The 24,415-nt window shown below is 41.0% G+C and overlaps 1 protein-coding gene across 3 annotated transcripts in view; it reads right to left on the reverse strand.

Moving 5' to 3' along the window:
- Positions 1–3,643: 3,643 nt before the first annotated feature.
- MUC2 (mucin 2, oligomeric mucus/gel-forming) overlaps positions 3,644–24,415 on the reverse strand; it is a 75,552-nt gene continuing 54,780 nt past the window's right edge. For all 3 annotated transcript variants that reach the window (XM_040701656.2, XM_040701654.2, XM_046942297.1), the window contains 22 exons: positions 23,870–24,109; positions 22,443–22,697; positions 21,014–21,253; positions 19,585–19,824; positions 17,555–18,015; positions 16,379–16,553; positions 15,566–15,813; positions 14,496–14,679; positions 14,158–14,362; positions 13,336–13,514; positions 11,210–11,279; positions 10,795–10,895; positions 10,607–10,638; positions 10,273–10,450; positions 9,461–9,565; positions 8,845–8,885; positions 8,079–8,201; positions 7,529–7,627; positions 6,776–6,904; positions 6,072–6,111; positions 5,654–5,783; positions 3,644–4,141 (listed from right to left, as the gene is read on the reverse strand). In XM_040701656.2, coding sequence (XP_040557590.1) covers positions 3,889–4,141; positions 5,654–5,783; positions 6,072–6,111; positions 6,776–6,904; positions 7,529–7,627; positions 8,079–8,201; positions 8,845–8,885; positions 9,461–9,565; positions 10,273–10,450; positions 10,607–10,638; positions 10,795–10,895; positions 11,210–11,279; positions 13,336–13,514; positions 14,158–14,362; positions 14,496–14,679; positions 15,566–15,813; positions 16,379–16,553; positions 17,555–18,015; positions 19,585–19,824; positions 21,014–21,253; positions 22,443–22,697; positions 23,870–24,109 — 3,728 coding nt within the window. In that variant the 3' untranslated portion in view covers positions 3,644–3,888. The remainder of the gene's footprint in view (positions 4,142–5,653; positions 5,784–6,071; positions 6,112–6,775; positions 6,905–7,528; positions 7,628–8,078; positions 8,202–8,844; positions 8,886–9,460; positions 9,566–10,272; positions 10,451–10,606; positions 10,639–10,794; positions 10,896–11,209; positions 11,280–13,335; positions 13,515–14,157; positions 14,363–14,495; positions 14,680–15,565; positions 15,814–16,378; positions 16,554–17,554; positions 18,016–19,584; positions 19,825–21,013; positions 21,254–22,442; positions 22,698–23,869; positions 24,110–24,415) is intronic.

Consider the following 24,415-nt stretch of genomic DNA (forward strand, 5'->3'; position numbering starts at 1 on the left):
TTCTGAATCCCACCTCACCTCACCTCAGATAGCAGCAGTGATTTTTTACACGCTGTTAACAGGCATTTGCCTTTCTGGCCTTGGAGCTCTGGAAACAGTTGTCCAGCAATGATTCATGAAAGAACTGCATTCGCTTTAAAAGAAAACATTCTGAGAAGTTCTCCCTCTATTAATGGTAGATTCATATGAACAACAGCGAGTTTCCAGAGCAGCTCCAGATAATTGGGAAGAAACTGTCCAAGATTGAAACTACCTTGGAGAAGACACCACCTGAGAATAAAACCCATGTACTTCCAGACATAGTGCATACCACAATCACCTTGCTTCCAGGGAAGCATGTAACCTATTGCAAAAGAAGACTTGGGGTGCATTTCAGGGAATACTTGCATGCAACCTCAGCTTTTTAGAGTGGCCAAGTGTTTCACAGCTGTGCTGGAGGCCCTCAGCTGCAGTGCTCTTTATTCGTGTGGCAATGGCACCTTCTCTGAGCTAATCCACTCAGGTTTGCTTCAGCATACTGCAGTGGTCTCCTTTGCTGGGCTGTAAGACTGCTGCTGCCTAGGAAGGACTTGCTTGAGCTTCAGATCACCTTAGAGGAGCTTACTTCTGAGGCAGGGACTCAAAACCACAACCTCTAGAGAGCAAGGCAACGATCTTGCTGTGGATAAATTATAGCTCTAGTCTGCCCTTGGGATATTTCAGCCTCCCACTATCTGCCCTTCCTTCCCTTAGACTGCCTGCAGCAGGGAGGTTTGAACTTGATGATCCTTGAAGTCCCTTCCAACCCAGGCCATTCTATGATTCTATGACTGATTCTATGATTAGGGAAGGCAACAGTAGAGTTATGCTTTTTTTGTTTTGTTCACTAGAATGGCCATGCAGGTTCAAGCGCTGCAATGAAGGCTTTGGGTACAGGTTCAAACCCCATGCTTAAAGGAATTTTGTTTGTCTCTGGCTTAGGGATGGTATGCCAAAATGAGGTCAAACCAAGCAGCTCGTGTAGAGCAAGAGCTAAGGCTCTGCTTTTGGTGTCTTCAAAGGTGATGTAGCTAGAAGTTCCACTTGCATCCCAAGAATGCTTCCTCCTTTTTCAAGGCAAAACTGCTGAGCAACTGGAGATGAAAAGAAGTAAGAAACAAACCTAGTGGAAGCTCTTTGCCACCAACTGAAGTGGAAAACTAGACAGAAAGAGGAGAGGAATACAGGTCTACATGTATGGAGACGTGCCAGTGTTTCAGCCTATCTGCCACCCAGCTGAACTCTGCTGGAGCTTTTGCTGCTGTTCCTTTTTGCTAGACTCCGGAGGACTGCAGAATTCCTGGAGAACATAGAAATTCTTGGAGGACAACTCATCCTCTTCCAGCACCAATGTTTTTTGTGAAGTCAGTACCCTTTTATGTCTTGCTTGGGATCAGAAGATTCCACTACTTCTGTAGCCCCTTAAGGGGCTAATAAAACTTTGTGAGAGATTCCTTCAGTTAGTCTCCTGGGTTTTCCAAACAAGTCTAAGATTGTATCCTGCAGATGCAACAGTTCTTGCTTAAGAAGTTAAATACCTTGTGAATCAAGAAGAGGAAGTCTCCATTTGCTTTCAAGATGGCTGTGGGAAGGACCAAAACCACTGCTCACTGCCACTACTATTCTCTTTGAAGGTATGCAGAATTAACGCTTCTTTCCTTCCTCTCCCTCTAAGAGACTATTTGTGGATTTCTCTGCTAGAAAAGGTTTTAACTGTTCAAGATTTGATTATGTCATCCAGTTCAACACAGGTGTGAACTGAACTGCAAAGTTCTGAGGTGACAAAGAGTGCAGAAAGGAGGTTTGACATGTACAGTTTGACCTGGAACTGCAAAGCACTTGTAAGAATTCTCTGACAGTGCCTGCTCTTGGAAACCTACTAATAGGCAGTACTGACCCACGAGCAAAACCAAAGGGGCTGCTGTATTCCTAAGCACTGTAAAGAACATCACGTTGTGCATATATATCAATTCCTACCAGAATTTATTTTAATGCTTACTAAAAGCATACAAGTCCTGTTGGGAAATAAGAGCATCTGCTATTTTCAGAAGTAAAACTCTTTACCTGGTAAAATACAAACTCCCTGTTGTAGGCAGCAGGCTTCTCATTGCCTCTGAAGTCATTTTACATTCTTAGCCTTACACTGCCCTGTAGTGGCAAAGCCAAAATCTGCAGGGATACTGTTTACACAGGATCTTTTAACTTCTGTAATTAGAACTAGTTTGCTCATTACTAGGAGGGACAGAAAGAAAACCCTGCAGTGGCATCAAAATGGTATAGTTTATCTTTTTCATAGGAAACAAGACAAATCTGTTCATGCCATGAATCTGCTTGTCTACAGAAGCTACTGACTGACTCCAGCCAAATTTAGCTGCAAAAGTAAGGATCTCAAAGACAGCCAGACATCATCAGATTTTTAAAAAAGTGGTCTTAAAAACAACTCAAGGAAGAGAACGGATGTATTGTCAGCACAGAAGCTGTGAGAAAATAAACAAACAGAGAAGGTGAACTGATAAATGGCCCAAAACAAAAGTCTCAGTCACATCTCACAATGAACCAACAGACAGAAATCCTTAGAATCCCATGCTGAAGTAGAAATCAGGCTTCATTAGTGTTGGAGCTTGCTACTTAAAGCGAGTAAACTTCCTTCTTAGGTCTGCTATCTCTTCCCCCTCAGCTCTCTAAAGACAGTATTCTGAAGATACAAAATGTCTGGTGTTTTATTTTCTGTACATCCCTACTGGTTTCTGTCTTTCAAGCTGTAACACATTTGGCAGGGTTCATAGCACCATAGAATGGGGTCAAAAGTTCTAGCACTTCAGGTAGCAAAAATGCTTGTATTCAAGTTAGCGGAGCAAGAAGAGTTACTTTTAGCTCTCAAAAGGTTAAGACAACTACTGTTCATCAGCAGAGGCAAAAGTAACACAAAATACAATGTTTGTATGCAGCAAGTGTGTGTTACTCAAATTGTACTTCAGCTGTCTTCAAGAGAGCCTTCCAGCTTTCAGCTAATGCCCTTCAGCTACCTTTGCAATGAGATCAGATAAGCAGGCACTTCAGAATGCAGTCCAGTTAATCTCCTTTGGATATCTCCTTTGGTATGAGATGAATGAATGTTGAAAATGGCTGTGTCGCTCCATTTCCTGTAGGGAACGCCTAGATATGGACATTTTTTTTTTTTTGTGAAAGTTGAAATTTGAAGACCTCCTACTATAGCACTAATTATACATCTCTCAAAGTTCAAACAATGTGAATGAATTTCATATTCTCAAAGCCAAAGGACTACTATCTTTGTAGAAACTGTGAGGAACTGAGACTGTTCTAACACTGCTAAAAGGAGACATGGTGCCAAACTTGAGTGAAAGTTTCTCAGAGTCACTTAAATCATTTTATGATGCATTATTCTTCTTCAGATTCAGCAGGCATAATCAACTTTTGGTCCACCAGACAGTATCTTCCAGGCAAGATCTTCTAATAGTTCAGTTTTTAGTGAGCTGCAGATTGATACTGCAAAAGTTTGGAAAATAGATCAACAAACTTCCTCTGACTTGAAAAAAGACCACTTTCCTTCTCTTTCAAAACTCAAGCTCATCTAGATGGTATATGAATAAGCACAAAACCCATGTTTTTTTTTTTAATGTGCTTTTAATCATTCAGAGAAAATAAGTTGATTATAAAATGATCCATAGGTGTATGCAACTCAGAAGAAAGTTCACTGTACTTTTGTACACAAATAAATAGAGCATTGTTAAAAATAATTAGAGAACAAACAGGATACTGTAGCGGGGAAAAGCTAAGTTCAAAAGCTGTCAAGGAAGATCAGAGTGGTGCATAGCTCCTTTACTTGAGTGCTGTTAGCTTTTTTCTGCTTCATTTTGATGTTAAGCTGATGGCTCTTCTCTTGTGATTTTGAGTGCTCTCATCATTTTCTTCTGTGCTCTGAGACTCACTAGATTCTGGGACTATGCACTGAGTGTCCTGACAGCCGCAGCTTTCCACATACACATACTTATGTGTAATTGAGTGCCCAGAGGGACATTTCAGTTCCACTTCCTTCATGCTAGTTTCTACTTCCTTGCAGCAGGAACAACTGTGCTCCATAGAACTGGCCTCAACAGAGTACCTGTTAAGATGGAGAAAGGCAGCATCATTTTGCACTAGAAGTCAGAATACAAAAGAGAGAGTGAAGACAGATACAGAACTTCCGTGAGAAGTTTGGCTCTGTATGCAAAAGAGCCATATTTAGGGCTTATGAATAGTCCTACACTCATCTGTCATCAGTTGTAACAATATGCATTTAAAATACGGTGCATTTGGATGAGATTTTCTTGTAAAAGAAATTAAGTCTAGGACCTACTAAAGAAATGCAATGAATTCTAGGAGTTCGGCCTCCTTATATTCCTCTCATCATCCCAGCACAGATAGATGTTAAACATGCCGGATCAAACAACTAAGGGCAGATGCAGCCCTGAACTGAGAAAGAAAACTGCAGAGCCTTGTGGCTACAATGCCACCTACAATGACATCTTATCAGTCGGCTACAAGAGCCACAGTTGTATCAGATGAATCCAAGTGCGTATTCCAAAACATGCAGTATTAACAGGAAGATGAACCAGTAGTTCCTTCTGTTGCTGTCTCATAATAGGGATGTTTTTTTTTGCAGCATTGTGTCCATCACTTTCCCAAATACCAATGCTAACATGCAGAATCTGTCAATCTTTTTCGTATGCTTGCACACAGAGGCAGCTCCAGCAGGACTCCAAGACTGTGAGGTATTTGAAAATGCCAATAAAACCCTCTGGGTAACTGGGGTTCAATCTCAGAGTAAAGGCCAGTTTCCTTTTATGTAAGGTCCCTGCTCAGGGACATGATTTAGCAGAGGGTTGTTAGTTAGGGTAGTATGGTTAGATTGTGGTTGGACTCGATGATCTTTAAGGTCTTTTCCAACCAGAGCAATTCTATGATTCTAAGGTACTCAGCGGTATATGCAGCAACAGGCAGCAAGTGACAGTTTATTTGGGGATTTAGAATTATATTATTCTAATGTGTTTTAAGAGCTTGATATCATGTCACACTAGCCACTTTCTTGTAGGTTTTCATGGAGTAACATATAATGAAATTACTCTACCAACACTACTCCTAAGGCATTCGTTTTCTCACTTCTTTGCCGTATAAAATTGTGCATGTTTGAAACTTTCTTTAAAAGATGTGTCTACTTCATTTTATATTTTAATGTATATGTTTATATGCTAACTCTTGAAAGGAAGCTTTTCAGCTTATGAACATCAACATAGGCTTCTCCCTTGTCTCATTCACATTGCAGGAAATAATCCACTTTCTCTTGCAGTGACTTCTATCCAAGACAGTCTGACACAAATGAAAGATGAGTCATATCTTAACAAAGATAGAACTTGCCATAGCTGTCTTAATTCCAACGCAAGTCAGTATCCTTTTCTGCTTTGTGTTAAGTTGAATCAACTGCTGAGTCAGAGATTTCATGGTTTTGTGCCCATGATTTTGGGAGCTGATAGTTTCAAGTCTTCTGCTACTCTCTGGTCCATCAATTTTTTGTTCCTTTTACATAAACAATGTCAGTAGCAGAATTCAAATCTCACTGCCCAATCAGTTTACTTACAGTGAGAAAGTTCCACATGTTCCTTCACATTCAGTCAGGACAACTCTCTCCAGAGAACGGCAGTTCTTATAGACAATGAAGTCTTTTCTCTCACGGACAGAGCACGGTGTGGGGCTATCCAGAGGTATACCTAAAGGGAAAAAACAGAAAATGCTTTCAGTTGAATAGCTGCATTTTGTCCCTGAAGTTCATTACACTTGGCTTTGCTAGTGCACTGAAAGAATTGTCTTGAGAGGTCTTTCTGCTTCAATTTAAACCCTCCCACACAGATTGGGCATTGAATGCTTAGAGTAACAAACATAAACACAGGTGCATGTATTTAAATACAAACATATCAGTCTTTGCATAATAAAATGGGCTGATTTAAGAATCAAATTCATTTTCTGTATTGTTAATTCAGGTACGCCAACATACTTACAGGTTTTGCAACAACCATTAGGTAAGAATGTAACAGTTCCCTAAAAGAACAAAAAAAGACAGGAAAAATAGTATTATTTTCTTTCCCTGTATTAAAGACGTTTTTAGGTCAATAACAGAGAAGAGCAATTTTTCAGTGGCTAGAAATTACTAGCTAAAACTCTAGCACTTATCAGAATAAACAAACATAATGGTCTATAACAGACTTGAAATCAATTGGACAACTTTTACTGAGGACTGTGGAAACACAGATGAAGTTTTGAAGGAAGTCTACAGTAACCATCACATCATCACTCCAAAAAAATTAAAAAAATATTTTCTCAGAGACTTCTATATTTGTATGGTACATGGTGTTACTGTCTACTGACTGGTCAGCTTGTATTTCTGTGACATTCAAAAAAACATAGTTCTTTTTTAGGCACGATCTCTCACAGAGTAATCAGCAAGTACTTTTATCTGAATTCTGACCAGTTTTTTGGCTACTAAGAGAGAGCTGACAGAAGAATCATAAACTCTCTGTCAGATATCTTATTTAATACACTCTGTAGGTCTGCATATAGATGAAGCAGAAATCTGTGCCACTGGGACAGAGAAACCTTAGAGAATGATCATCAGAGTCAATGAGACATTGTTTAGCTAGGTGATTGAACTAAATTGAAGCAATTTATGCATTAAGTAGAGGGTACATTTTCCGTATCTACTTACAGGTTTGCAGCTCTCCTCGTTGAATGCAGGACATGTAATTTCAGATGTGGAAGAAATAAGCTGGTTCTTGATACTTGTACAACTGTAAATGGTGCAGTTGTTGTAAGGATCATTTATAAACTCTCCAGGCTGCAAGTGAAATACAAAATGTAATAGAAAAAGGTGAAGGGAGCTCAGACAAATGTTCCTTTCCTCTGAAAATGACTTTTATATTGTTTCTCAGTCAATTATTTTTAGGTTAACAGCAATTTTGAATACAGAATTTTGTGCACATTGCAGCATGCCACAATTGAAGAGAATTTTCAGTTTTTCAAGGGATTTCCCTTGAAAAAGAAAGCTCTTAGAGCACTTAAAGCACATTAACAATACTAACAAAGTCATTCATGCCCATGGATTTTGCCTAGGGAAAGCTAAATAGGGGCAATAAAATTGTTTCACATGCAGGCTTTTCTAACATTCTTCAGTACACAGAAACTAAATAACAGAGAAAATTTCAAGTTTCTAATCATCAATAAATAAATAAATAAATAAACAACACAAAAACCATTCCATGATATTACTGGCTCGTCATTCCAGAAAAAGCCTTGCAGAAAATTTGATTTCATTAATACTTTCTTCAGGCCAAAACACGGTATATTATCTTTGCTCTAGGTATGTTGCTGACATTTCAGATGCAAAGTTACACAAAGCCTCGTCTTTTAAAAGAGAAAGTTTATAAATTTTGTAGAGAGGTAACACATAGAGCATACTTACATTCAGTATGAGATTGGAACTGTGTGATGTATGTATAACACACTTTGTCTGCACACATTTTCCACAACATTCACCTTGTACGTGTTGCAGTTCATATCCCTAGATATTAAAATTAGATAAAAATGACAGCAATGATAGATGCACTGTGGAAGAATAAGTGAAAACATACTAACCCATGAATTGATTATGCCTTGAAGCATACTCTAGAATGCTGCCTTTCTGTGCTAGACTCCACCAAACAGAAGCTAAAAAACGAAGGCTACAGATGGAATAAACTAAAGAGTATGGTAAGTATGCCTAAAAACTAAGTATCATTCCATTGCATGCACTACTACAGACATTTCATAGCTAATCCTCCCAAGGTGAACTGTTTGTTATACTATCAAGTTACACAAAATAGATGGCTCAAGGACAGTCAGTGTCCATGCTGTAGCTGGGTTCTCACTTTATGCCCCCCATACATAACATATGCAACTCATGGATCACAATGTTTTTTATGGACATGGGCATTATGTTTGTTAGTTTCGTTAGTTTTACATTCATCACTTACTGGTTCACAATATGTGTTGCATGGAATACGTTCACAGGAGATGACATTCAGTTGAGTGCTGATGTTAACTTCATTAGTGCAGAAGCAATTGTGACACTTATCAACAAAGACTGAGGAATTAGGCTATAAATTTAAAAAAACAAAGTTTTGTATGTTAATGAGATACGACGTGACATTTTTTCATTCCCAAAAAACTCTAAACCAAACAATGGAATAGGAATCCATCACAAACATCACTGGAAATATATTTGTCTAGCTGGTTATGAAGACAATATAAATAGCATTGAATTAAACTTCACGTGTCTTTATTGATGTTCTATATAGCAAAGATAAACCTCAGATATTAAAAGCAAAGGAGTCATATAAACATATGTAAGAAAATAGTTACTAGACCTTAAAAAAATTATTAGGGATCTATGTCTGCTCAGAACAATCCTTCTTTACATTTTTTTTCATTTCTGAAAACATTACAATTAAAACTGAAATGAAATGCTGATAGTAAGCATGGACTGACTTTCTAAAATGCATGAACACTTCACTCTAAAGCCAAATCACTCTCTGGTACTGACATTTAAAAACAACTATCTATTCGCAAAAACTTTTTCAGAAAATATTTAAACACTGTTGAGCTGATAAATCCCTGAAAAAAAATTGAAAATTTCAAAAATACTGCTTCTATTGGATTAATTTCCTTATAGCACTTCTGTTAAAGTATGCTGAATGGTCTTTTCAGCATTTTCAGAAGACTGTTGAAATATTAACTTACCAAGAACTCAGCATTCTGATGTACACAAACCTTCTTGGGAACTGTTAACAAGAAAGGAGTTAGGCAGTTACATCAGAGAAAAGAAGTCTTTACTGCACTCTAGTCACACTCATTTCTTCCACAGTGAATCGCAATGCTCATGTTCAAATACACTGGTTATTCCACATTTCTGGTAGCAGATGTGGCGTACGCAAAGTACAAGAACAAATACCGAATATGCAACAAGGGAGGAAGATTTAACCCAATATACATAGTCGAGTTCCTAGCCAAGAATGTCCATGTAACAGTTACAAGAAATTCCCTGTATCAATTATCAACAATCTATCTTCTCCTTGATACATTAACAGGGACATTTTGCTTGGTTAAGCTGAGACCACAATCTCAGTTAATTCTGTAGCTGCTTCTACAGGCACCTACAAGCAGGAAAAATGCACTTGAGCTACATGAACTCTATCTAATTTCACATCTGTAATGTCATATTATTAGTAAACAGAGTTAATAGTAACTAATTCATGGAATCCGACTGCTTTCATTATGGTACTGCATGCAGTCTCATTAAATCTAAATCACATAATATATAATGCTAGTCATTTAAACATATTTCCAAAGGACTTACCACACTTGTACACAGGACAGCACTCATCACTGGGAATATAAGAAAAAACTTCAAATCCCAGTGTACACTTGGGGGGTTCAGTTGTGCACAAACTTGTGTTGCATTCTGAAAAAAAAGGAATAACCCAGAAAGTACATTAAATCACAGGTAGGAAAAGGTATCTCTCAGAGTCCCCATTTAAGCAATATTTCCTTGCTAGAAAATATTCCAGACCCTCCCCTATGAAACAAATTACACATGGAAGATGCATTTTTCCTAGTGACCTAGATACCAGGCACTGGATGGGGAACTGCACTCATTTTTTATTCTACATAAATTTTTTATTTTACATACATAGATTTTTTATTCTACATACATAATTATCAAGCATAAGAAAAGTATCACAATTCTTTGCTAAGAAATTGTGGGTAACTGTGACACTATTCTCACTCTCCCTCTCTCTCTCTTTCTCTCCCCCCCGCCCCCCCCCCCAGGATTGGAGGCAACTGTTGCAAAATGAAAACCATACAGCCACAGAGAATTCTGCGATCCAGCTGAATTTGACTTGAAAAAAGGTTGATTCTAAACTCAAGAACTGTAGATGCAGTTATGCTGAATCCTAGAATAGCAAATTCCATTTTGTGTTCACAAATTCCAAAACAATTCCAGTTGTGTCACAGCGATATTAAAACACATTTTATTTAACACTGGACAAATATATTAAAAAAACATATTTCTTGGCTCCCTGCTTCATGTCTCTGATGCTTAACTAGTTCTTTTCCTTTCTGTTCCTAAAGAATAGAAAAAGATTAGAAACAAAAGCATTAACTCACTGCAAGTGACAGTGGGGCAGCAGGGATCTTCAGAGTTGACTACAGTGACTTCATAGAAGCCTTTCCCAGAACAACTCTTCTTATTTTGTTCAGGACATTTGTGAGGTTCACATACAATGCCATTTCCACCTTCCAGGCAAACACAGTCCTGACAGTCTGCTGTGAACTTTTCTCCAAACTGTCATTAAAGAAAATAAAGTGAGTGACTGCATAGTTGCCAATTAAAAAGAGCAAAAGTAAAAACAGGAATGAGGAACCACAAAACTGCACCAGACTACTTTCTTCTCCCCATATCCAACCTCGCCTTAGAATACAAAAGCAAATGGCAGCGTACCTCTCTTGGTATCATATCCAATCCAACACAGCCTGTGAAAATATCAAATTTCCATTACTACTCGTGTAACAGTAGACATCTTCACTATATGTTGTATGAATACTATATACAGTCAGATCTATGTTGTACACACCAGAACAACACAAAGAGGAAACAAATAAGTACCCAAGTGAAGTAGTAAAACTCACCACAGGTATTTACACAGACATCCACACCAGAGTCGAACAGCATTGTACCATTAGGACAGAAACAGCCTTCAATTTGTTTAATTGAAGTTTCATTTTGTGGACTGTATGAGACAAAATGTTCAGAGGAAAACCTTTACTATCACAGACACACAGAGGAAGGTTAAGTTGAATAATCATTAACTGAAAATACAGGTGCAAATAATTTGTGCTTCTGAGATTTAGAAGTTGTCAGTGTTTGTGTTTGGTTTAGTTGAACAACATAACAAGCACAGGCATCTATATTTAGGATCAAGAGAATAGTGGTAACAAATAAGATAGTCAATGACAGGAGGTTGGTTGATTTCTCTCAGCCACACATGCTTCAGATATGGCTGAGTAGTTGTATAAGATGTAACTAACTGGGGGAATTCTTTACCTTGACTTGCAGGTTGTCTCTTGAATAGGACCACATGCTCTATATTCTTTATGTTTGGGACATTCATAAGCTGGAATGGGAGAATAAAAAAGAGGAAGAGCTCAGTAAGATTATCATACAAAGTTCTCATGACCTTATGGCAAGAAATTAAATATTAAGTACCTATTTTCCTATGCATGCTTGACAATCTTGAGAAGCAAAGAGGTATCATACTCATGCAATTTTGCTACATAGCACCATTGTTTACATTTAAGGAGATAAAGCCAGGAAACTATATCTTGATTACAATTTTTTTGTAATTTAGGTCTCCTTTGTATAAGTTCTTAAAGGGGAATGTTTTCCTACCCTCCCATTCTCTTGTTTACACTAAGTAAATGAGTCATCTGCCAATACCTGCAAAATACATAGTTGACTGTGAAAAAAAAGAGACATATCTACTTATACAGGTCTTTCTTATGCAGTAAATGGATGTATATTTTTGCAGGCTCATTCATTACTTCTATTGTTAAAAATACACCTGAAAATAACTTGAAGAAATTATTTATTGGTGTGATTTATTGATGTCTTAATTGCACAGAAAGAAACATAATCTATCATTAGAACACTACCATAGAATGGTTTGGGTTGGAGGGTCCCTTTAAGATTATGTAGTCCAATTCCCTGACATAGGCAGGTACATTTTTCACTAGATCAAGCTGTCTTGTTAAACCCAGCTTTGAACACTTTCAATGATAGTGCAACCACAACTTTTCTGGGTAGCCTGATCCACTGTCTCACCATACTAATCATTAAACATTTCTTCCTTATATATACACTCTACAGCTACCCTCTTTCAGTTTAAAATTATTGTCCCTTGTCCTTTTTCTACCGGCCTTGGTAAAAAGTCTTTCCCCATCTTTCTTATTCACTGTCTTTATTTATTGAAAGGTTGCAATAAGGTCTCCCCACTGCCTTCTTCTCCTGGCTGAACAACCCCAGTTCTCTCACTGTCTACACAAAAGAGGTGCTCCAACCCTCTGATCATTTTTGCAGCCTTCCTCTGCACATTACCACCCTCATGTCTTTCACACACAAGGCACTCCAGGCCTGGATGCAATACTCCAGGTACAGCATTCCATCACCTAGTCTGTACTGGTACCGGGGATTCTGTCCTGACCCAGGTACAGGACATTGCACTTAGCCTCAATGAATTTCATGGGCCCACAGTTCAAGCAAGTTAGGGTCCATCTGGATGACATCCCTTTCCTCTGGCATATCAGCTGCTCCAGTCAGTTTGGTATCACCTGCAAACTTACTGAGGGTGCACTCACTCCCACTATCTCTATCATTGATTAGCATTGGTTCTTTTCCTAACTACCATGACTTTTCAAATCTGATGGAGTGTGGTTTAGCAGCTACATCAGCCAGCTTCCTTTGGGATACACTTTGTCAGGTCTCATGGACATGTGTATGTTCCAGTTCATCAGATGGTCTCAGACCTGCTCTTCTATCACAGTGGGAAGGACTTTGATACCCCAGTCACTACCTTGAGGTTCAGGGACTTGTGATATGTGACAAGGGTGATTCCCAGAGAAAAGTGAGGCTTTTCTGACCAGCAGTATCTGTAGAAGACCATCTTATCATTTTTCACATTCTTTGCTAAATTCAGCTATAATTATCCCTTAGCTTTCCTGATTCCACCTAGGCACTGTCCCTCTATTCTTCCCAGGACACATGACATCAGTTCCACTGCCTATGCATTTCCTATTTGCAGATCAGTTCAGTAAGAAGACAAACATCCCAAAAGATGTAACTCACTGTTGGAAAACCTTGGTTGTTGGAGCTCCATAGTGGCTGGTTCTATGCAGATCCCTGTGAACTGACAGCTGGGGCAGCCAGCGCTCCCACACTCTCACTTGGCCCTCTCCTTAGATCTGCTGTGTGTGCCAGCCAGCCCCTCCACACACACAGCCAGAGAGCGGAAAGTGGCTTGGAAAGCTCCTCAGATGCCCCATGGGCACCTTGCAAGTTTCAGCAGCTTAATGCTGCTGCTAGAACCAGCTTTCTGTGGTTTAAACTGAGATAGCTGAAATATAAGTTCAATTTAAGACTCCCTAACAGTTCATGATAAATGGCCAAATACTTACAGCAAACACCATTGGTATGACTTCTCCAGTCAACGCAGACATTTTGATCGGCACAGATAGCTGCATAGATCTGCAGACTTGAGCATTCCAGGTCTAAGTCGGGAAGTGTACAACTATCAAAAACGCAAGCTGCATAGTACTTATCAGGCTTAACAACTTCACGGCACTTCTCAAACACACTAAAAACAGAAACATACATCATGCTTAGTTACTGAATTACACGTAATTTCTCCAATGTGCTAAGCATGTTATATTGTGGGAAAAGTGACACTTCAGGAGATGTGAACAAGGATTATTACTGAAAGATTTCCACTAAGAGCATTTGACTAGATTGTAACCTTCCAACATATTTTAAAATATTCCCTCTCATCTACAATACACCCACACACCAATATTTTCACTCTAGGAGCTACATGAATATTATGAAGCGTAGACATTAGCTATTTTTCAAACTAGATTTTAATTGAATTTCTTTTTTAATTCTGACACTAGGTTCAAAAAACTAAGATTTTTTTCATTTGGTCTCTCTTTGCTGCTAAGAGAACATGGGCAAAGACCAGAGAGTAGGACAATGGAAGGCAGATAGCACAAAAGAATGTAAGAGCAACATGTAAGGCTAATGTAACAGCCAGAGGGTTGTGAGTAAAATCTATCAGCAAAGGATGACATGACAGCAAAAGAAACAGAAGAAAGCCAAGAAACCCACAGAGCTACAAGAGATGGGAGAATAGTTAGAAACAATTTTATTGAGAAATGAACCCCAAAATAGTCACCATACTTGAAAATCAAATGCTTATAAACACCAGAAGAATGCATGCCTACCTTCCCCAAAGAAGCTCACAGAGGGAAGATTCTTTGCAAGGCTTTCCTGTCGTTGTGCTAGGTGCTTTTGTAGGAACTAGACCTGGAGAACACTGTGGTTTGGAGGGATCAACAACTTGCCAGTAATCTGCCATAGTTTCACAGTTTTCTGCAATATTTCCATTTGGCAACCTGCAGTCATCTGCCGTGTTGTTATTGCAAATGCCTAAAATGGGTAAGAGGAAAAAGAATTCACTCACAGATTCATTATCAAATGCCATTCATCTTTGTGGCAGGGCTGCGATTTACCTGTTTGCACTTTTCTGAAAGTACAAAAAAACCTTAAGAATAAGCCTTACCACACTGTCCTTGAGTGTTGTTTCCAAACAGGCTGTAGGGCATTCTGATAGAAAATGACAAGCCATTGAAGGACACATTCATTTTAAGTTCAGGAATTTCCACTACACGATTTATGCCTGACTCATAGACGCTCAAGCCAAATTTCTTATAAGGCAAAGCCACAGGCTGTTTGTTTACAGTCACCTAGTAAATAAAAAAAAACAAAAAAGAGACATGTGTTTCATTTGACTTTAGAAAACAATCAACTGTTCATTACTTTGCATTGGAGATAAAATTGTAAAGACCTTTAGTTTATAAGAAACGTTCCTGTTTTTCCTTATATGATAATGGAAAGCCAAACTTGCCTTCTCCAAGCCAGGAAGTCCTATCAGCCATTAGTAAATTAGAATATACTTAGGAGTTTAAACACTCTACAGATTTATTATGGTGACTAGGGCATTAAGTACTGCCTAATGCAGTCCAGGATACTATTAACCTTCTTTTATGATGCACTTACACCAACCTAATTAGTAATATTCCTACACAGTAATGTTCAATGAAGACTGGACAAGTCAAGTCTAAAAATAAACACTTCTCACTCAGTTTTGACTTCCCAAAGTTGAGAATGATAGTTACCATTTAAACACATTAGAGTCTCTTCTCTGAAAAATTTAAGAAGATAGTATCAATTGTTTTTTAAAATGCTTAAGCCCAGTTCTTTAATTGCAATGTCTAGTTTACATTGTATCCTCCCAAAATCTAATATCTTCCTTTCTTACGCAAATATCAATTGTAAATTAATTTATTTTATAATCTTAACTCTTAGCAATTCATCCGTATTTATTCATTTGTGAGAGAACACACTGCAAAAATTTGTAATAAATAAGGGAAGGAGTTGTTGAAACTTTTCCCAGTATTCAGATTCAGAAAAGCATCCCTTCAATGCAGTACAAGTTAATTATCCAAAATGGTTTAAAATCTAAAACACACATTCAATTTTTAATTTTCTCCTAATGCAGTGAATATAATGATGAGGTTGATGATTTATTAAAATTTCTGTCAAGAAATCAAAGGTAACTTTCTCCAATACCTCTACTTCCAGGGTATTTGGTTTCACTGTTACAATGCGCACTTCCTGAGTCTCATGTCTCACAATGAGTGCTCGTGGACAGGAAACTATATCCCGTGCATCACAATGGTAGTTATCAATGTAGACACCAAAGTTGTCAACTCTTTTTTCAATCTCTTCCACAAGAACATATGTGCAATTCCCTTGATAGCTGTAGTACAGTCCATCAAACGTCATATAATGTGGGTCTCCCCAGCCAGTGCAGTAGCCTGCAAAAACATAAAGCCAGGTTAGCTACTTATGGTAACATCCAGAATCCGATCAGACTACAAATAAAATCGGTAGGTGTGCAATTCATCTACTCTAACTTTAAGACTTTAAATATTTAAAGTATATATGTCAATGCACGAGCACTTTTGTAGAACTTATCAATAATAGAGAAAAATCCAGGGATTTGCAAGGCACTGTTTATCTAACTTATTTCTGAATGACAACAGAGAATGGGACTAATCATGCCCTAGAAGTACTTTTACAGACTGCCGAAACAACTAACTTATATGCAGATTTGTAGTCAATAGAAGTCTGCATCTAGACATTTAAAATCTATCTTAGAATGATTTGTTCTACTAGCAAAACAGCTATGCAAAAAGGATGGAAATCAACGTAAAATCTCCCAGTTACCTAAAAAGAACCAATGAAGCACTCTAAACAGACCAACACTCAAAGTCTTAGAGCACATCTTGCACAATATCTGTCCCCAATAAACAGTGCTGACTGTTTACAGTTGTACTTTTCCCACAGGAAATAAAATATTACACAGAATAATATACTTACAATCACACTCCCAATGCCAACAGCATAGATCATCATCAATGACTTGCACAGGAGCAAGCCCATTGGAGCAGGTGGGTTTAGGAGGTGGCTCACAGATTACTGGAACGATCACAACAGTATTGTTTTCTACACATATAGCCTTGGTGCAGTTACACAGCCACCATGACTCACCCGGCTGTATTTGGAAAGAGGTTAAAAAAAAAGAAAGAAAGAAAGAAAGCCTTATGAAGCAGTCAGATTGAGTCAGACTACTAACATTTATGCCTGAATACCTTGTACAAAGTTTTAAAGTGCCATGTGTTTATTGGCAATTTTCTTTCCAGCAGAAGTCTGACACTGGGAAAGAAGAACGGCATTCAGCACCATTAAGGCCTGAAAGCTAGATTTGTTCAAAGATGCTGAGTGAAAGGCATAATTATAACAGCTAATCCAGTAAACAAAAAGGGGAATTGCTTTTTTCAAGTTTAATTTGTCTAAAAGTTAGATATCTGATTTCATCACCGAGACTTCCCTCTAGATCAACAGAGAAAGAGAAGATATGATCAACTCTGTTCCACAGGTGTCTGTGGAAGCTACAGTGAAAACCAGCTACTTGGTGTGTAATGTATTAGATCACTATATGTATGCATTGTGAATATAGGCATTTTTTTCAATCTTGCTTGAGTTCCTCAGCCACTCATAATTTTTATCCCTGCATAACTAGAACTTTCCAAAAACTTCAGAATTGGAGTGAAATGTGGTGATCTCTTCCAAAGTTAGCTCTTGAAATCAGTCTACAACCAAGATAGACTCAGTTCAGCCCTCAATTTCCTTGGGCTGTACTGTAAATACAAAAAACTTCTCATCACACACTGGACCTATTCAAAAGTAGAAAAAAAGCAAAGACAGTTTACTGCCTCTTAGCACTTGGTTTCCTTCTCAAAAAAGCTTTTGATGAGGAAGAGAAGGATTGAGCTTGAAGAAAGATTTTTTAAAACTATTATTGAAGAACTAATACCAGCATAAACACTATAAAATAAGAATTCACTGGAAGTCAAGCTGATACCCAAGAAAACAGGGACAAACAAAATAGACTGATAGTTAATTTCTATCCAGATTAAAACATACACTCTAAACATGTACCTAGACTCCTTCCAAAGCACAGTAATAAAAATAAACATAATTAAATTCACTAACCGCATGAGTTTCATTAGGTGAAATTGTACAATTAGAGCTGGAACTAGCAGTTGAACTTAAAGTACTGAGTGTAGTCAATGTGCTATATGTAGAGCTTCCTGAAACAGTGACTGTACTTGATGCAGGAGTTGTCCCAGAAGTACTAGCTGAACCAGAGGAAACAATTTCCGAGGTGGTAATGGTGGTTGCAGTGACAGTACTAAAAGAACTAGAGGTTGTTCCTGAAGTGGTGGTAAAAGGCTTCGTAGGAGTTGTTCCAGATGTCGTGACTGTTGATGGGACTGTTGAAACTGAAGGTGGTGACATACTGCCAGATGGAGTCAACAATGGAGAGGATGCTCCTGTAGACTGTGTGTTAACAGGTGTAGAAACTGAAGCTGTTGAAGAGCTCTCAGACACAGTGGTTGTACCTTCGGTGCTAAAAGAACCTGTAAGAATAGTAGTGCTGTACGAAGAAGTTCCTGAGAAAAAAAACAGTTTAACAGTTAGTACCTGCTCTGATGTCATACAAAAAGCACAAAGTAAGGGAGCTCATGGAAAATGACATTTCCCCCTGAAAGGAACCATGAGACAGCATATCTAGACAACAAAATTCAGGTAGCTTGGACAGAGCTGTTAAGAGTTTTGGAGGTGGAGTGTATTAGGGTGAAAGCAGATAGATCACAGTTCCCACTGCCTGAAATCACAGGGCCTGTACCCACCACAAATGCTTTCAATCCAAGCTACCAGTCTGACTGGCACTGAGAATATCCTAGAACAAACTCTGCTCTATACATCTCTCAGGTCTTCAAAACTCTCACTCTTTTCATAGTCATGCCATTAACATTAAACTCACTAACAGCCTTCCTGCTTCGAAGGTGCCCAAACCATAGGCCTTAAGGAAGGACCCTTTAAAACTGTTGCAAACAAGCATTTCAAAACTTCTCCATGATACACAGAGACCAGAATCAGGAACATCTGTGATTGCTCTCCTACACCATGAAGTGAAGGTGCACATCACAGATAAAAAAAAATCACTACCTGCACAATAAGAGTACAGGAATAAAGCAGGGAAAGGACAGAAAGCCTGAAAAGCCATATCTAATAGACCCTGAAATAAAAGCGTCACAAGAACAAGCACCCTGCCTTTGTGCAGGAGGCCTACAAAGCAAGATATTCTCTCCAGCAAAAGGATAAAACTAACAGTACAAAAAGTAATACTTCATATCAGATCACTACATACATCAGACAATCAGCTGACTCTGGACGACAAAAAAAATATTCTACCACATGTGGTCTAAATGAACAATAAAAATTCTCCTGATGACAAACACAAGCTCCTCTTCAAACACCAAGCTTGACAAAAAAAATTAGAAGACCCTATCCATTAAGAAACTCAAAGAATTTCCTTTAACAACCCTCAAATCACACTGCAGCCGTAGCATCACGTACTAAGGGACTGCAATATAGTTCACTATAAAATGCAACACCTCAATGACAGACAAATACAGGCAAAGAAAGGGCAGAACGCCCACACAGTCAAGAGCAAAAAGCACCTGAAAAAATAAGGGCCATACTGAAAGCTCGCTGCACTCCCATGACAGGATGAAAAGTAGACAATCTGCCCAGGAATAATTCTATCTCCTTGCCTTCAAACAGCAAGATTCAGGGCTAGTTTAGGGCTCGTGCTCCATTAAGGAACGTCCAGCAATTACTCCCAGCCCTCAGACCACATATCACAGCAGCAAAAGGAAGACTTCCCATCAGACCACAGGCAGCCTAAGAGAACCAGCTGCCCCTAGGTAAAAAAAAAAAACTTCTCCTAGAACATGCGGTGTCAGGGAACAAGGGACCTTCTGCCCAGGACTAATGCAATCTCCTCGCCCACAAACAGCAAGCCTGAAAACTGGCTTAGGGCTCGTGCTCCTTTAAGGAACGCTCACCAATTACTCCCAGCCCTCAGACCACACGCAAAGCCTAACTTCAGGCACTCACAGGCCTTCACCTCTCCCTCAACAGGGGAACACGTGGCACCACGGCCAGACAATTACCTTCTGTCGACGTGGGAGGACGTGTTACGGAGGTGGAGGGTGTTGGCCCGGGTGTGGATGTGCTGACTGAAGTCGGGCTGGGTGAGGGCGGGCTGGTAACAGGCGTGGTGCTCACGGTGCTGCCGATGGTGCTGCTGGAGGGCGTCGTGCCAGAGGTGGTAGTGGGGCTAGATCCAGTTGGTGTTGGCGGGGCACTGCTACTTGACACAGTCGTACGTGTTGTGCTCTCAGGAGTGGGACCTGGGATAACACAGGGTTTCATCATTGCAGGAAAGCAAATTGTGTTTCCTCTTCAACTCCCTGTTTCTCTACCGAGTTCTGCAAACTCCACAACCAGAAACCCAGGGAGTAAAGAGAGTAGGAAAGCAGAACGTCTCACTGGTAGTAATCTTGTCATTCAGAAATTACACACCAAGGTTTCCTACAACCTGCATGGGAGACACATGCAAAAACTACACCTATGACCAACGTTGCATCTCAGCACCGCCTGCTCTGTGAAAACTAGGCACAGATGAGAAGAACACAGCAGCCCTTAAGCCAGCTGAATGCATTCTGATCAACCATAGTTGCCTATCTTCCTCCCATATTGCTGACATGTTCTATTCCACAGAGAGACCACCGTTCCCTGTACAGGGAATCATCGGGTCATTTCACCAAATAAATACTTTGCCTTCAGGTTAGTTGGGGCCGCAGAACAGCTGTACAAACTCAGCTCTATAACTCACCAGTCATGAAAAGCATTCTTACACTTTTTTCCTTGCCATGCCATTAAACACCGACTCAAGTTCCACCTTACTCAGCTGCCCATGCCACAGGCCAGAAAGCAGGCTCATCAAAACAGTTGACTACAAGCGTTTTAGAAACTCTCCACTATACAGAAAAGCCTGCCTTCGAAAAAAACATTTCTGCTGCTTGAGTGTGATGTGAAGTTACACATGCCCAACCGAGAAGCACCGCCATCACCAAGAGAGTAGTGCAGTAACACTGACAAAGAGAGGACAGAAAGACTGAGAAGTCAAGACGTAAAAGCAACGGAAACCACAGTGCCCACAAAGAAAGACCCCTGCCCTTACATGAGACGACTAATAAGGGAATATTCTCTCCGGACTGAGGACTAGATATCACAGCAGAAAACGGAAGCCTTCCCATCAGACCACTGGCGGCCTAAGAGAATCAGCTGCCCCTAGGTAAAAAAAAAAAACTTCTCCTACGACACGCGGTGTCTGGGACCTTCTTGCCTAGGACAAATGCTCTCTCCTTGCCTCCAAACAGCAAGATTCAGGGCTAGCTTTGGGCTCGTGCTCCTTTAAGGAACGCTCACCAATTACTCCCAGCCCTCAGACCACACGCAAAGCCTAACTTCAGGCACTCACAGGCCTTCACCTCTCCCTCAACAAGGGAACACGTGGCACCACGGCCAGACAATTACCTTCTGTCGACGTGGGAGGACGTGTTACGGAGGTGGTGGGTGTTGGCCCGGGTGTGGATGTGCTGACTGAAGTCGGGCTGGGTGAGGGCGGGCTGGTAACAGGCGTGGTGCTCACGGTGCTGCCGATGGTGCTGCTGGAGGGCGTCGTGCCAGAGGTGGTAGTGGGGCTAGATCCAGTTGGTGTTGGCGGGGCACTGCTACTTGACACAGTCGTACGTGTTGTGCTCTCAGGAGTGGGACCTGGGATAACACAGGGTTTCATCATTGCAGGAAAGCAAATTGTGTTTCCTCTTCAACTCCCTGTTTCTCTACCGAGTTCTGCAAACTCCACAACCAGAAACCCAGGGAGTAAAGAGAGTAGGAAAGCAGAACGTCTCACTGGTAGTAATCTTGTCATTCAGAAATTACACACCAAGGTTTCCTACAACCTGCATGGGAGACACATGCAAAAACTACACCTATGACCAACGTTGCATCTCAGCACCGCCTGCTCTGTGAAAACTAGGCACAGATGAGAAGAACACAGCAGCCCTTAAGCCAGCTGAATGCATTCTGATCAACCATAGTTGCCTATCTTCCTCCCATATTGCTGACATGTTCTATTCCACAGAGAGACCACCGTTCCCTGTACAGGGAATCATCGGGTCATTTCACCAAATAAATACTTTGCCTTCAGGTTAGTTGGGGCCGCAGAACAGCTGTACAAACTCAGCTCTATAACTCACCAGTCATGAAAAGCATTCTTACACTTTTTTCCTTGCCATGCCATTAAACACCGACTCAAGTTCCACCTTACTCAGCTGCCCATGCCACAGGCCAGAAAGCAGGCTCATCAAAACAGTTGACTACAAGCGTTTTAGAAACTCTCCACTATACAGAAAAGCCTGCCTTCGAAAAAAACATTTCTGCTGCTTGAGTGTGATGTGAAGTTACACATGCCCAACCGAGAAGCACCGCCATCACCAAGAGAGTAGTGCAGTAACACTGACAAAGAGAGGACAGAAAGACTGAGAAGTCAAGACGTAAAAGCAACGGAAACCACAGTGCCCACAAAGAAAGACCCCTGCCCTTACATGAGACGACTAATAAGGGAATATTCTCTCCGGACTGAGGACTAGATATCACAGCAGAAAACGGAAGCCTTCCCATCAGACCACTGGCGGCCTAAGAGAATCAGCTGCCCCTAGGTAAAAAAAAAAAACTTCTCCTACGACACGCGGTGTCTGGGACCTTCTTGCCTAGGACAAATGCTCTCTCCTTGCCTCCAAACAGCAAGATTCAGGGCTAGCTTTGGGCTCGTGCTCCTTTAAGGAACGCTCACCAATTACTCCCAGCCCTCAGACCACACGCAAAGCCTAACTTCAGGCACTCACAGGCCTTCACCTCTCCCTCAACAAGGGAACACGTGGCACCACGGCCAGACAATTACCTTCTGTCGACGTGGGAGGACGTGTTACGGAGGTGGTGGGTGTTGGCCCGGGTGTGGATGTGCTGACTGAAGTCGGGCTGGGTGAGGGCGGGCTGGTAACAGGCGTGGTGCTCACGGTGCTGCCGATGGTGCTGCTGGAGGGCGTCGTGCCAGAGGTGGCAGTGGGGCTAGATCCAGTTGGTGTTGGCGGGGCACTGCTACTTGACACACTTGGACTCGACACTGTTGTACTGGTGGTGCTCTGGGAAGTGGGACCTGGGAAAACACAGGGTTTCATCATTGCAAGCAGGCAAATTGCATTTCCACTTCCCTTCATTATTTCTCTACTGAGTTCATCAAATTCCACAACCAGAAGCACAAGAAGTACAGAGAGAAGGAAAGCAAATAGTAGGAATTGCGTCATTCAGCAATCACACATAAACGTTTCCAAAAACTTGCATGGGCGACAGAAGCATATACTACACCTACGACCAGTGTAGAATCTAACCACCGCGTGCTCGGTGAATTCTAGGCGCAGATGAGATGAACTCAGCAACCCTTAAGCCAGCTGAATGCATTCCGATCATCCTTAGGCTTCATTCTTCCTTACCTTTTGCTGTCACATTCTTTCCCCTGTGCAGGAAATTATGGGGCCCATTCACCCCACAACTACTTTCCGTCCAAATTACTTGGGGCTCCAGGACAACTGCACAAACTCTGCTCTATACCACTCTCACATCTTGAAAAACATTCTACCGCATTTTTCCAGGCCAGGCCATTTATCTACCACTGCAATTCCATCCTTCTCAGCTGCCCATGCCACAGGCCGGATGCCAGCCGGCTTCAAAATTCTTCTCAGCAACCATGTTAGAAACGCTCCATGATACACACACGTCTGACTTCCAATCAAACGCCTACGCTCCTCCAGCAGGACGTCAACATACACCTGGACGTCACAGAGGCACTACCAGCACTAAGAAGAACTGAAGACTAACACAGTGGAAGAAAGGGCAGAAGGTCTGAAAATCTGAGACCTAAAAGTACCTGAAAACATAGGGTCCACAATGAAAGCTCCCTGCCCTTACAGCAGACGCCTCATAAAAGAATGTTCTCCCTAGACTGAGGACAAGGCATCACAGCAGCAAAAGGAAGACTTCCCATCAGACCACAGGCAGCCTAAGAGAACCAGCTGCCCCTAGGTAAAAAAAAAAAACTACTCCTAGAACATGCGGTGTCAGGGAACAAGGGACCTTCTGCCCAGGACTAATGCAATCTCCTCGCCCACAAACAGCAAGCCTGAAAACTGGCTTAGGGCTCGTGCTCCATTAAGGAACGCTCACCAATTACTCCCAGCCCTCAGACCACACGCAAAGCCTAACTTCAGGCACTCACAGGCCTTCACCTCTCCCTCAACAGGGGAACACGTGGCACCACGGCCAGACAATTACCTTCTGTCGACGTGGGAGGACGTGTTACGGAGGTGGTGGGTGTTGGCCCGGGTGTGGATGTGCTGACTGAAGTCGGGCTGGGTGAGGGCGGGCTGGTAACAGGCGTGGTGCTCACGGTGCTGCCGATGGTGCTGCTGGAGGGCGTCGTGCCAGAGGTGGTAGTGGGGCTAGATCCAGTTGGTGTTGGCGGGGCACTGCTACTTGACACAGTCGTACGTGTTGTGCTCTCAGGAGTGGGACCTGGGATAACACAGGGTTTCATCATTGCAGGAAAGCAAATTGTGTTTCCTCTTCAACTCCCTGTTTCTCTACCGAGTTCTGCAAACTCCACAACCAGAAACCCAGGGAGTAAAGAGAGTAGGAAAGCAGAACGTCTCACTGGTAGTAATCTTGTCATTCAGAAATTACACACCAAGGTTTCCTACAACCTGCATGGGAGACACATGCAAAAACTACACCTATGACCAACGTTGCATCTCAGCACCGCCTGCTCTGTGAAAACTAGGCACAGATGAGAAGAACACAGCAGCCCTTAAGCCAGCTGAA

The sequence above is a fragment of the Gallus gallus genome, chromosome 5 (genome assembly GCF_016699485.2).
Source record: "Gallus gallus isolate bGalGal1 chromosome 5, bGalGal1.mat.broiler.GRCg7b, whole genome shotgun sequence".
Taxonomy (NCBI): domain Eukaryota; kingdom Metazoa; phylum Chordata; class Aves; order Galliformes; family Phasianidae; genus Gallus; species Gallus gallus.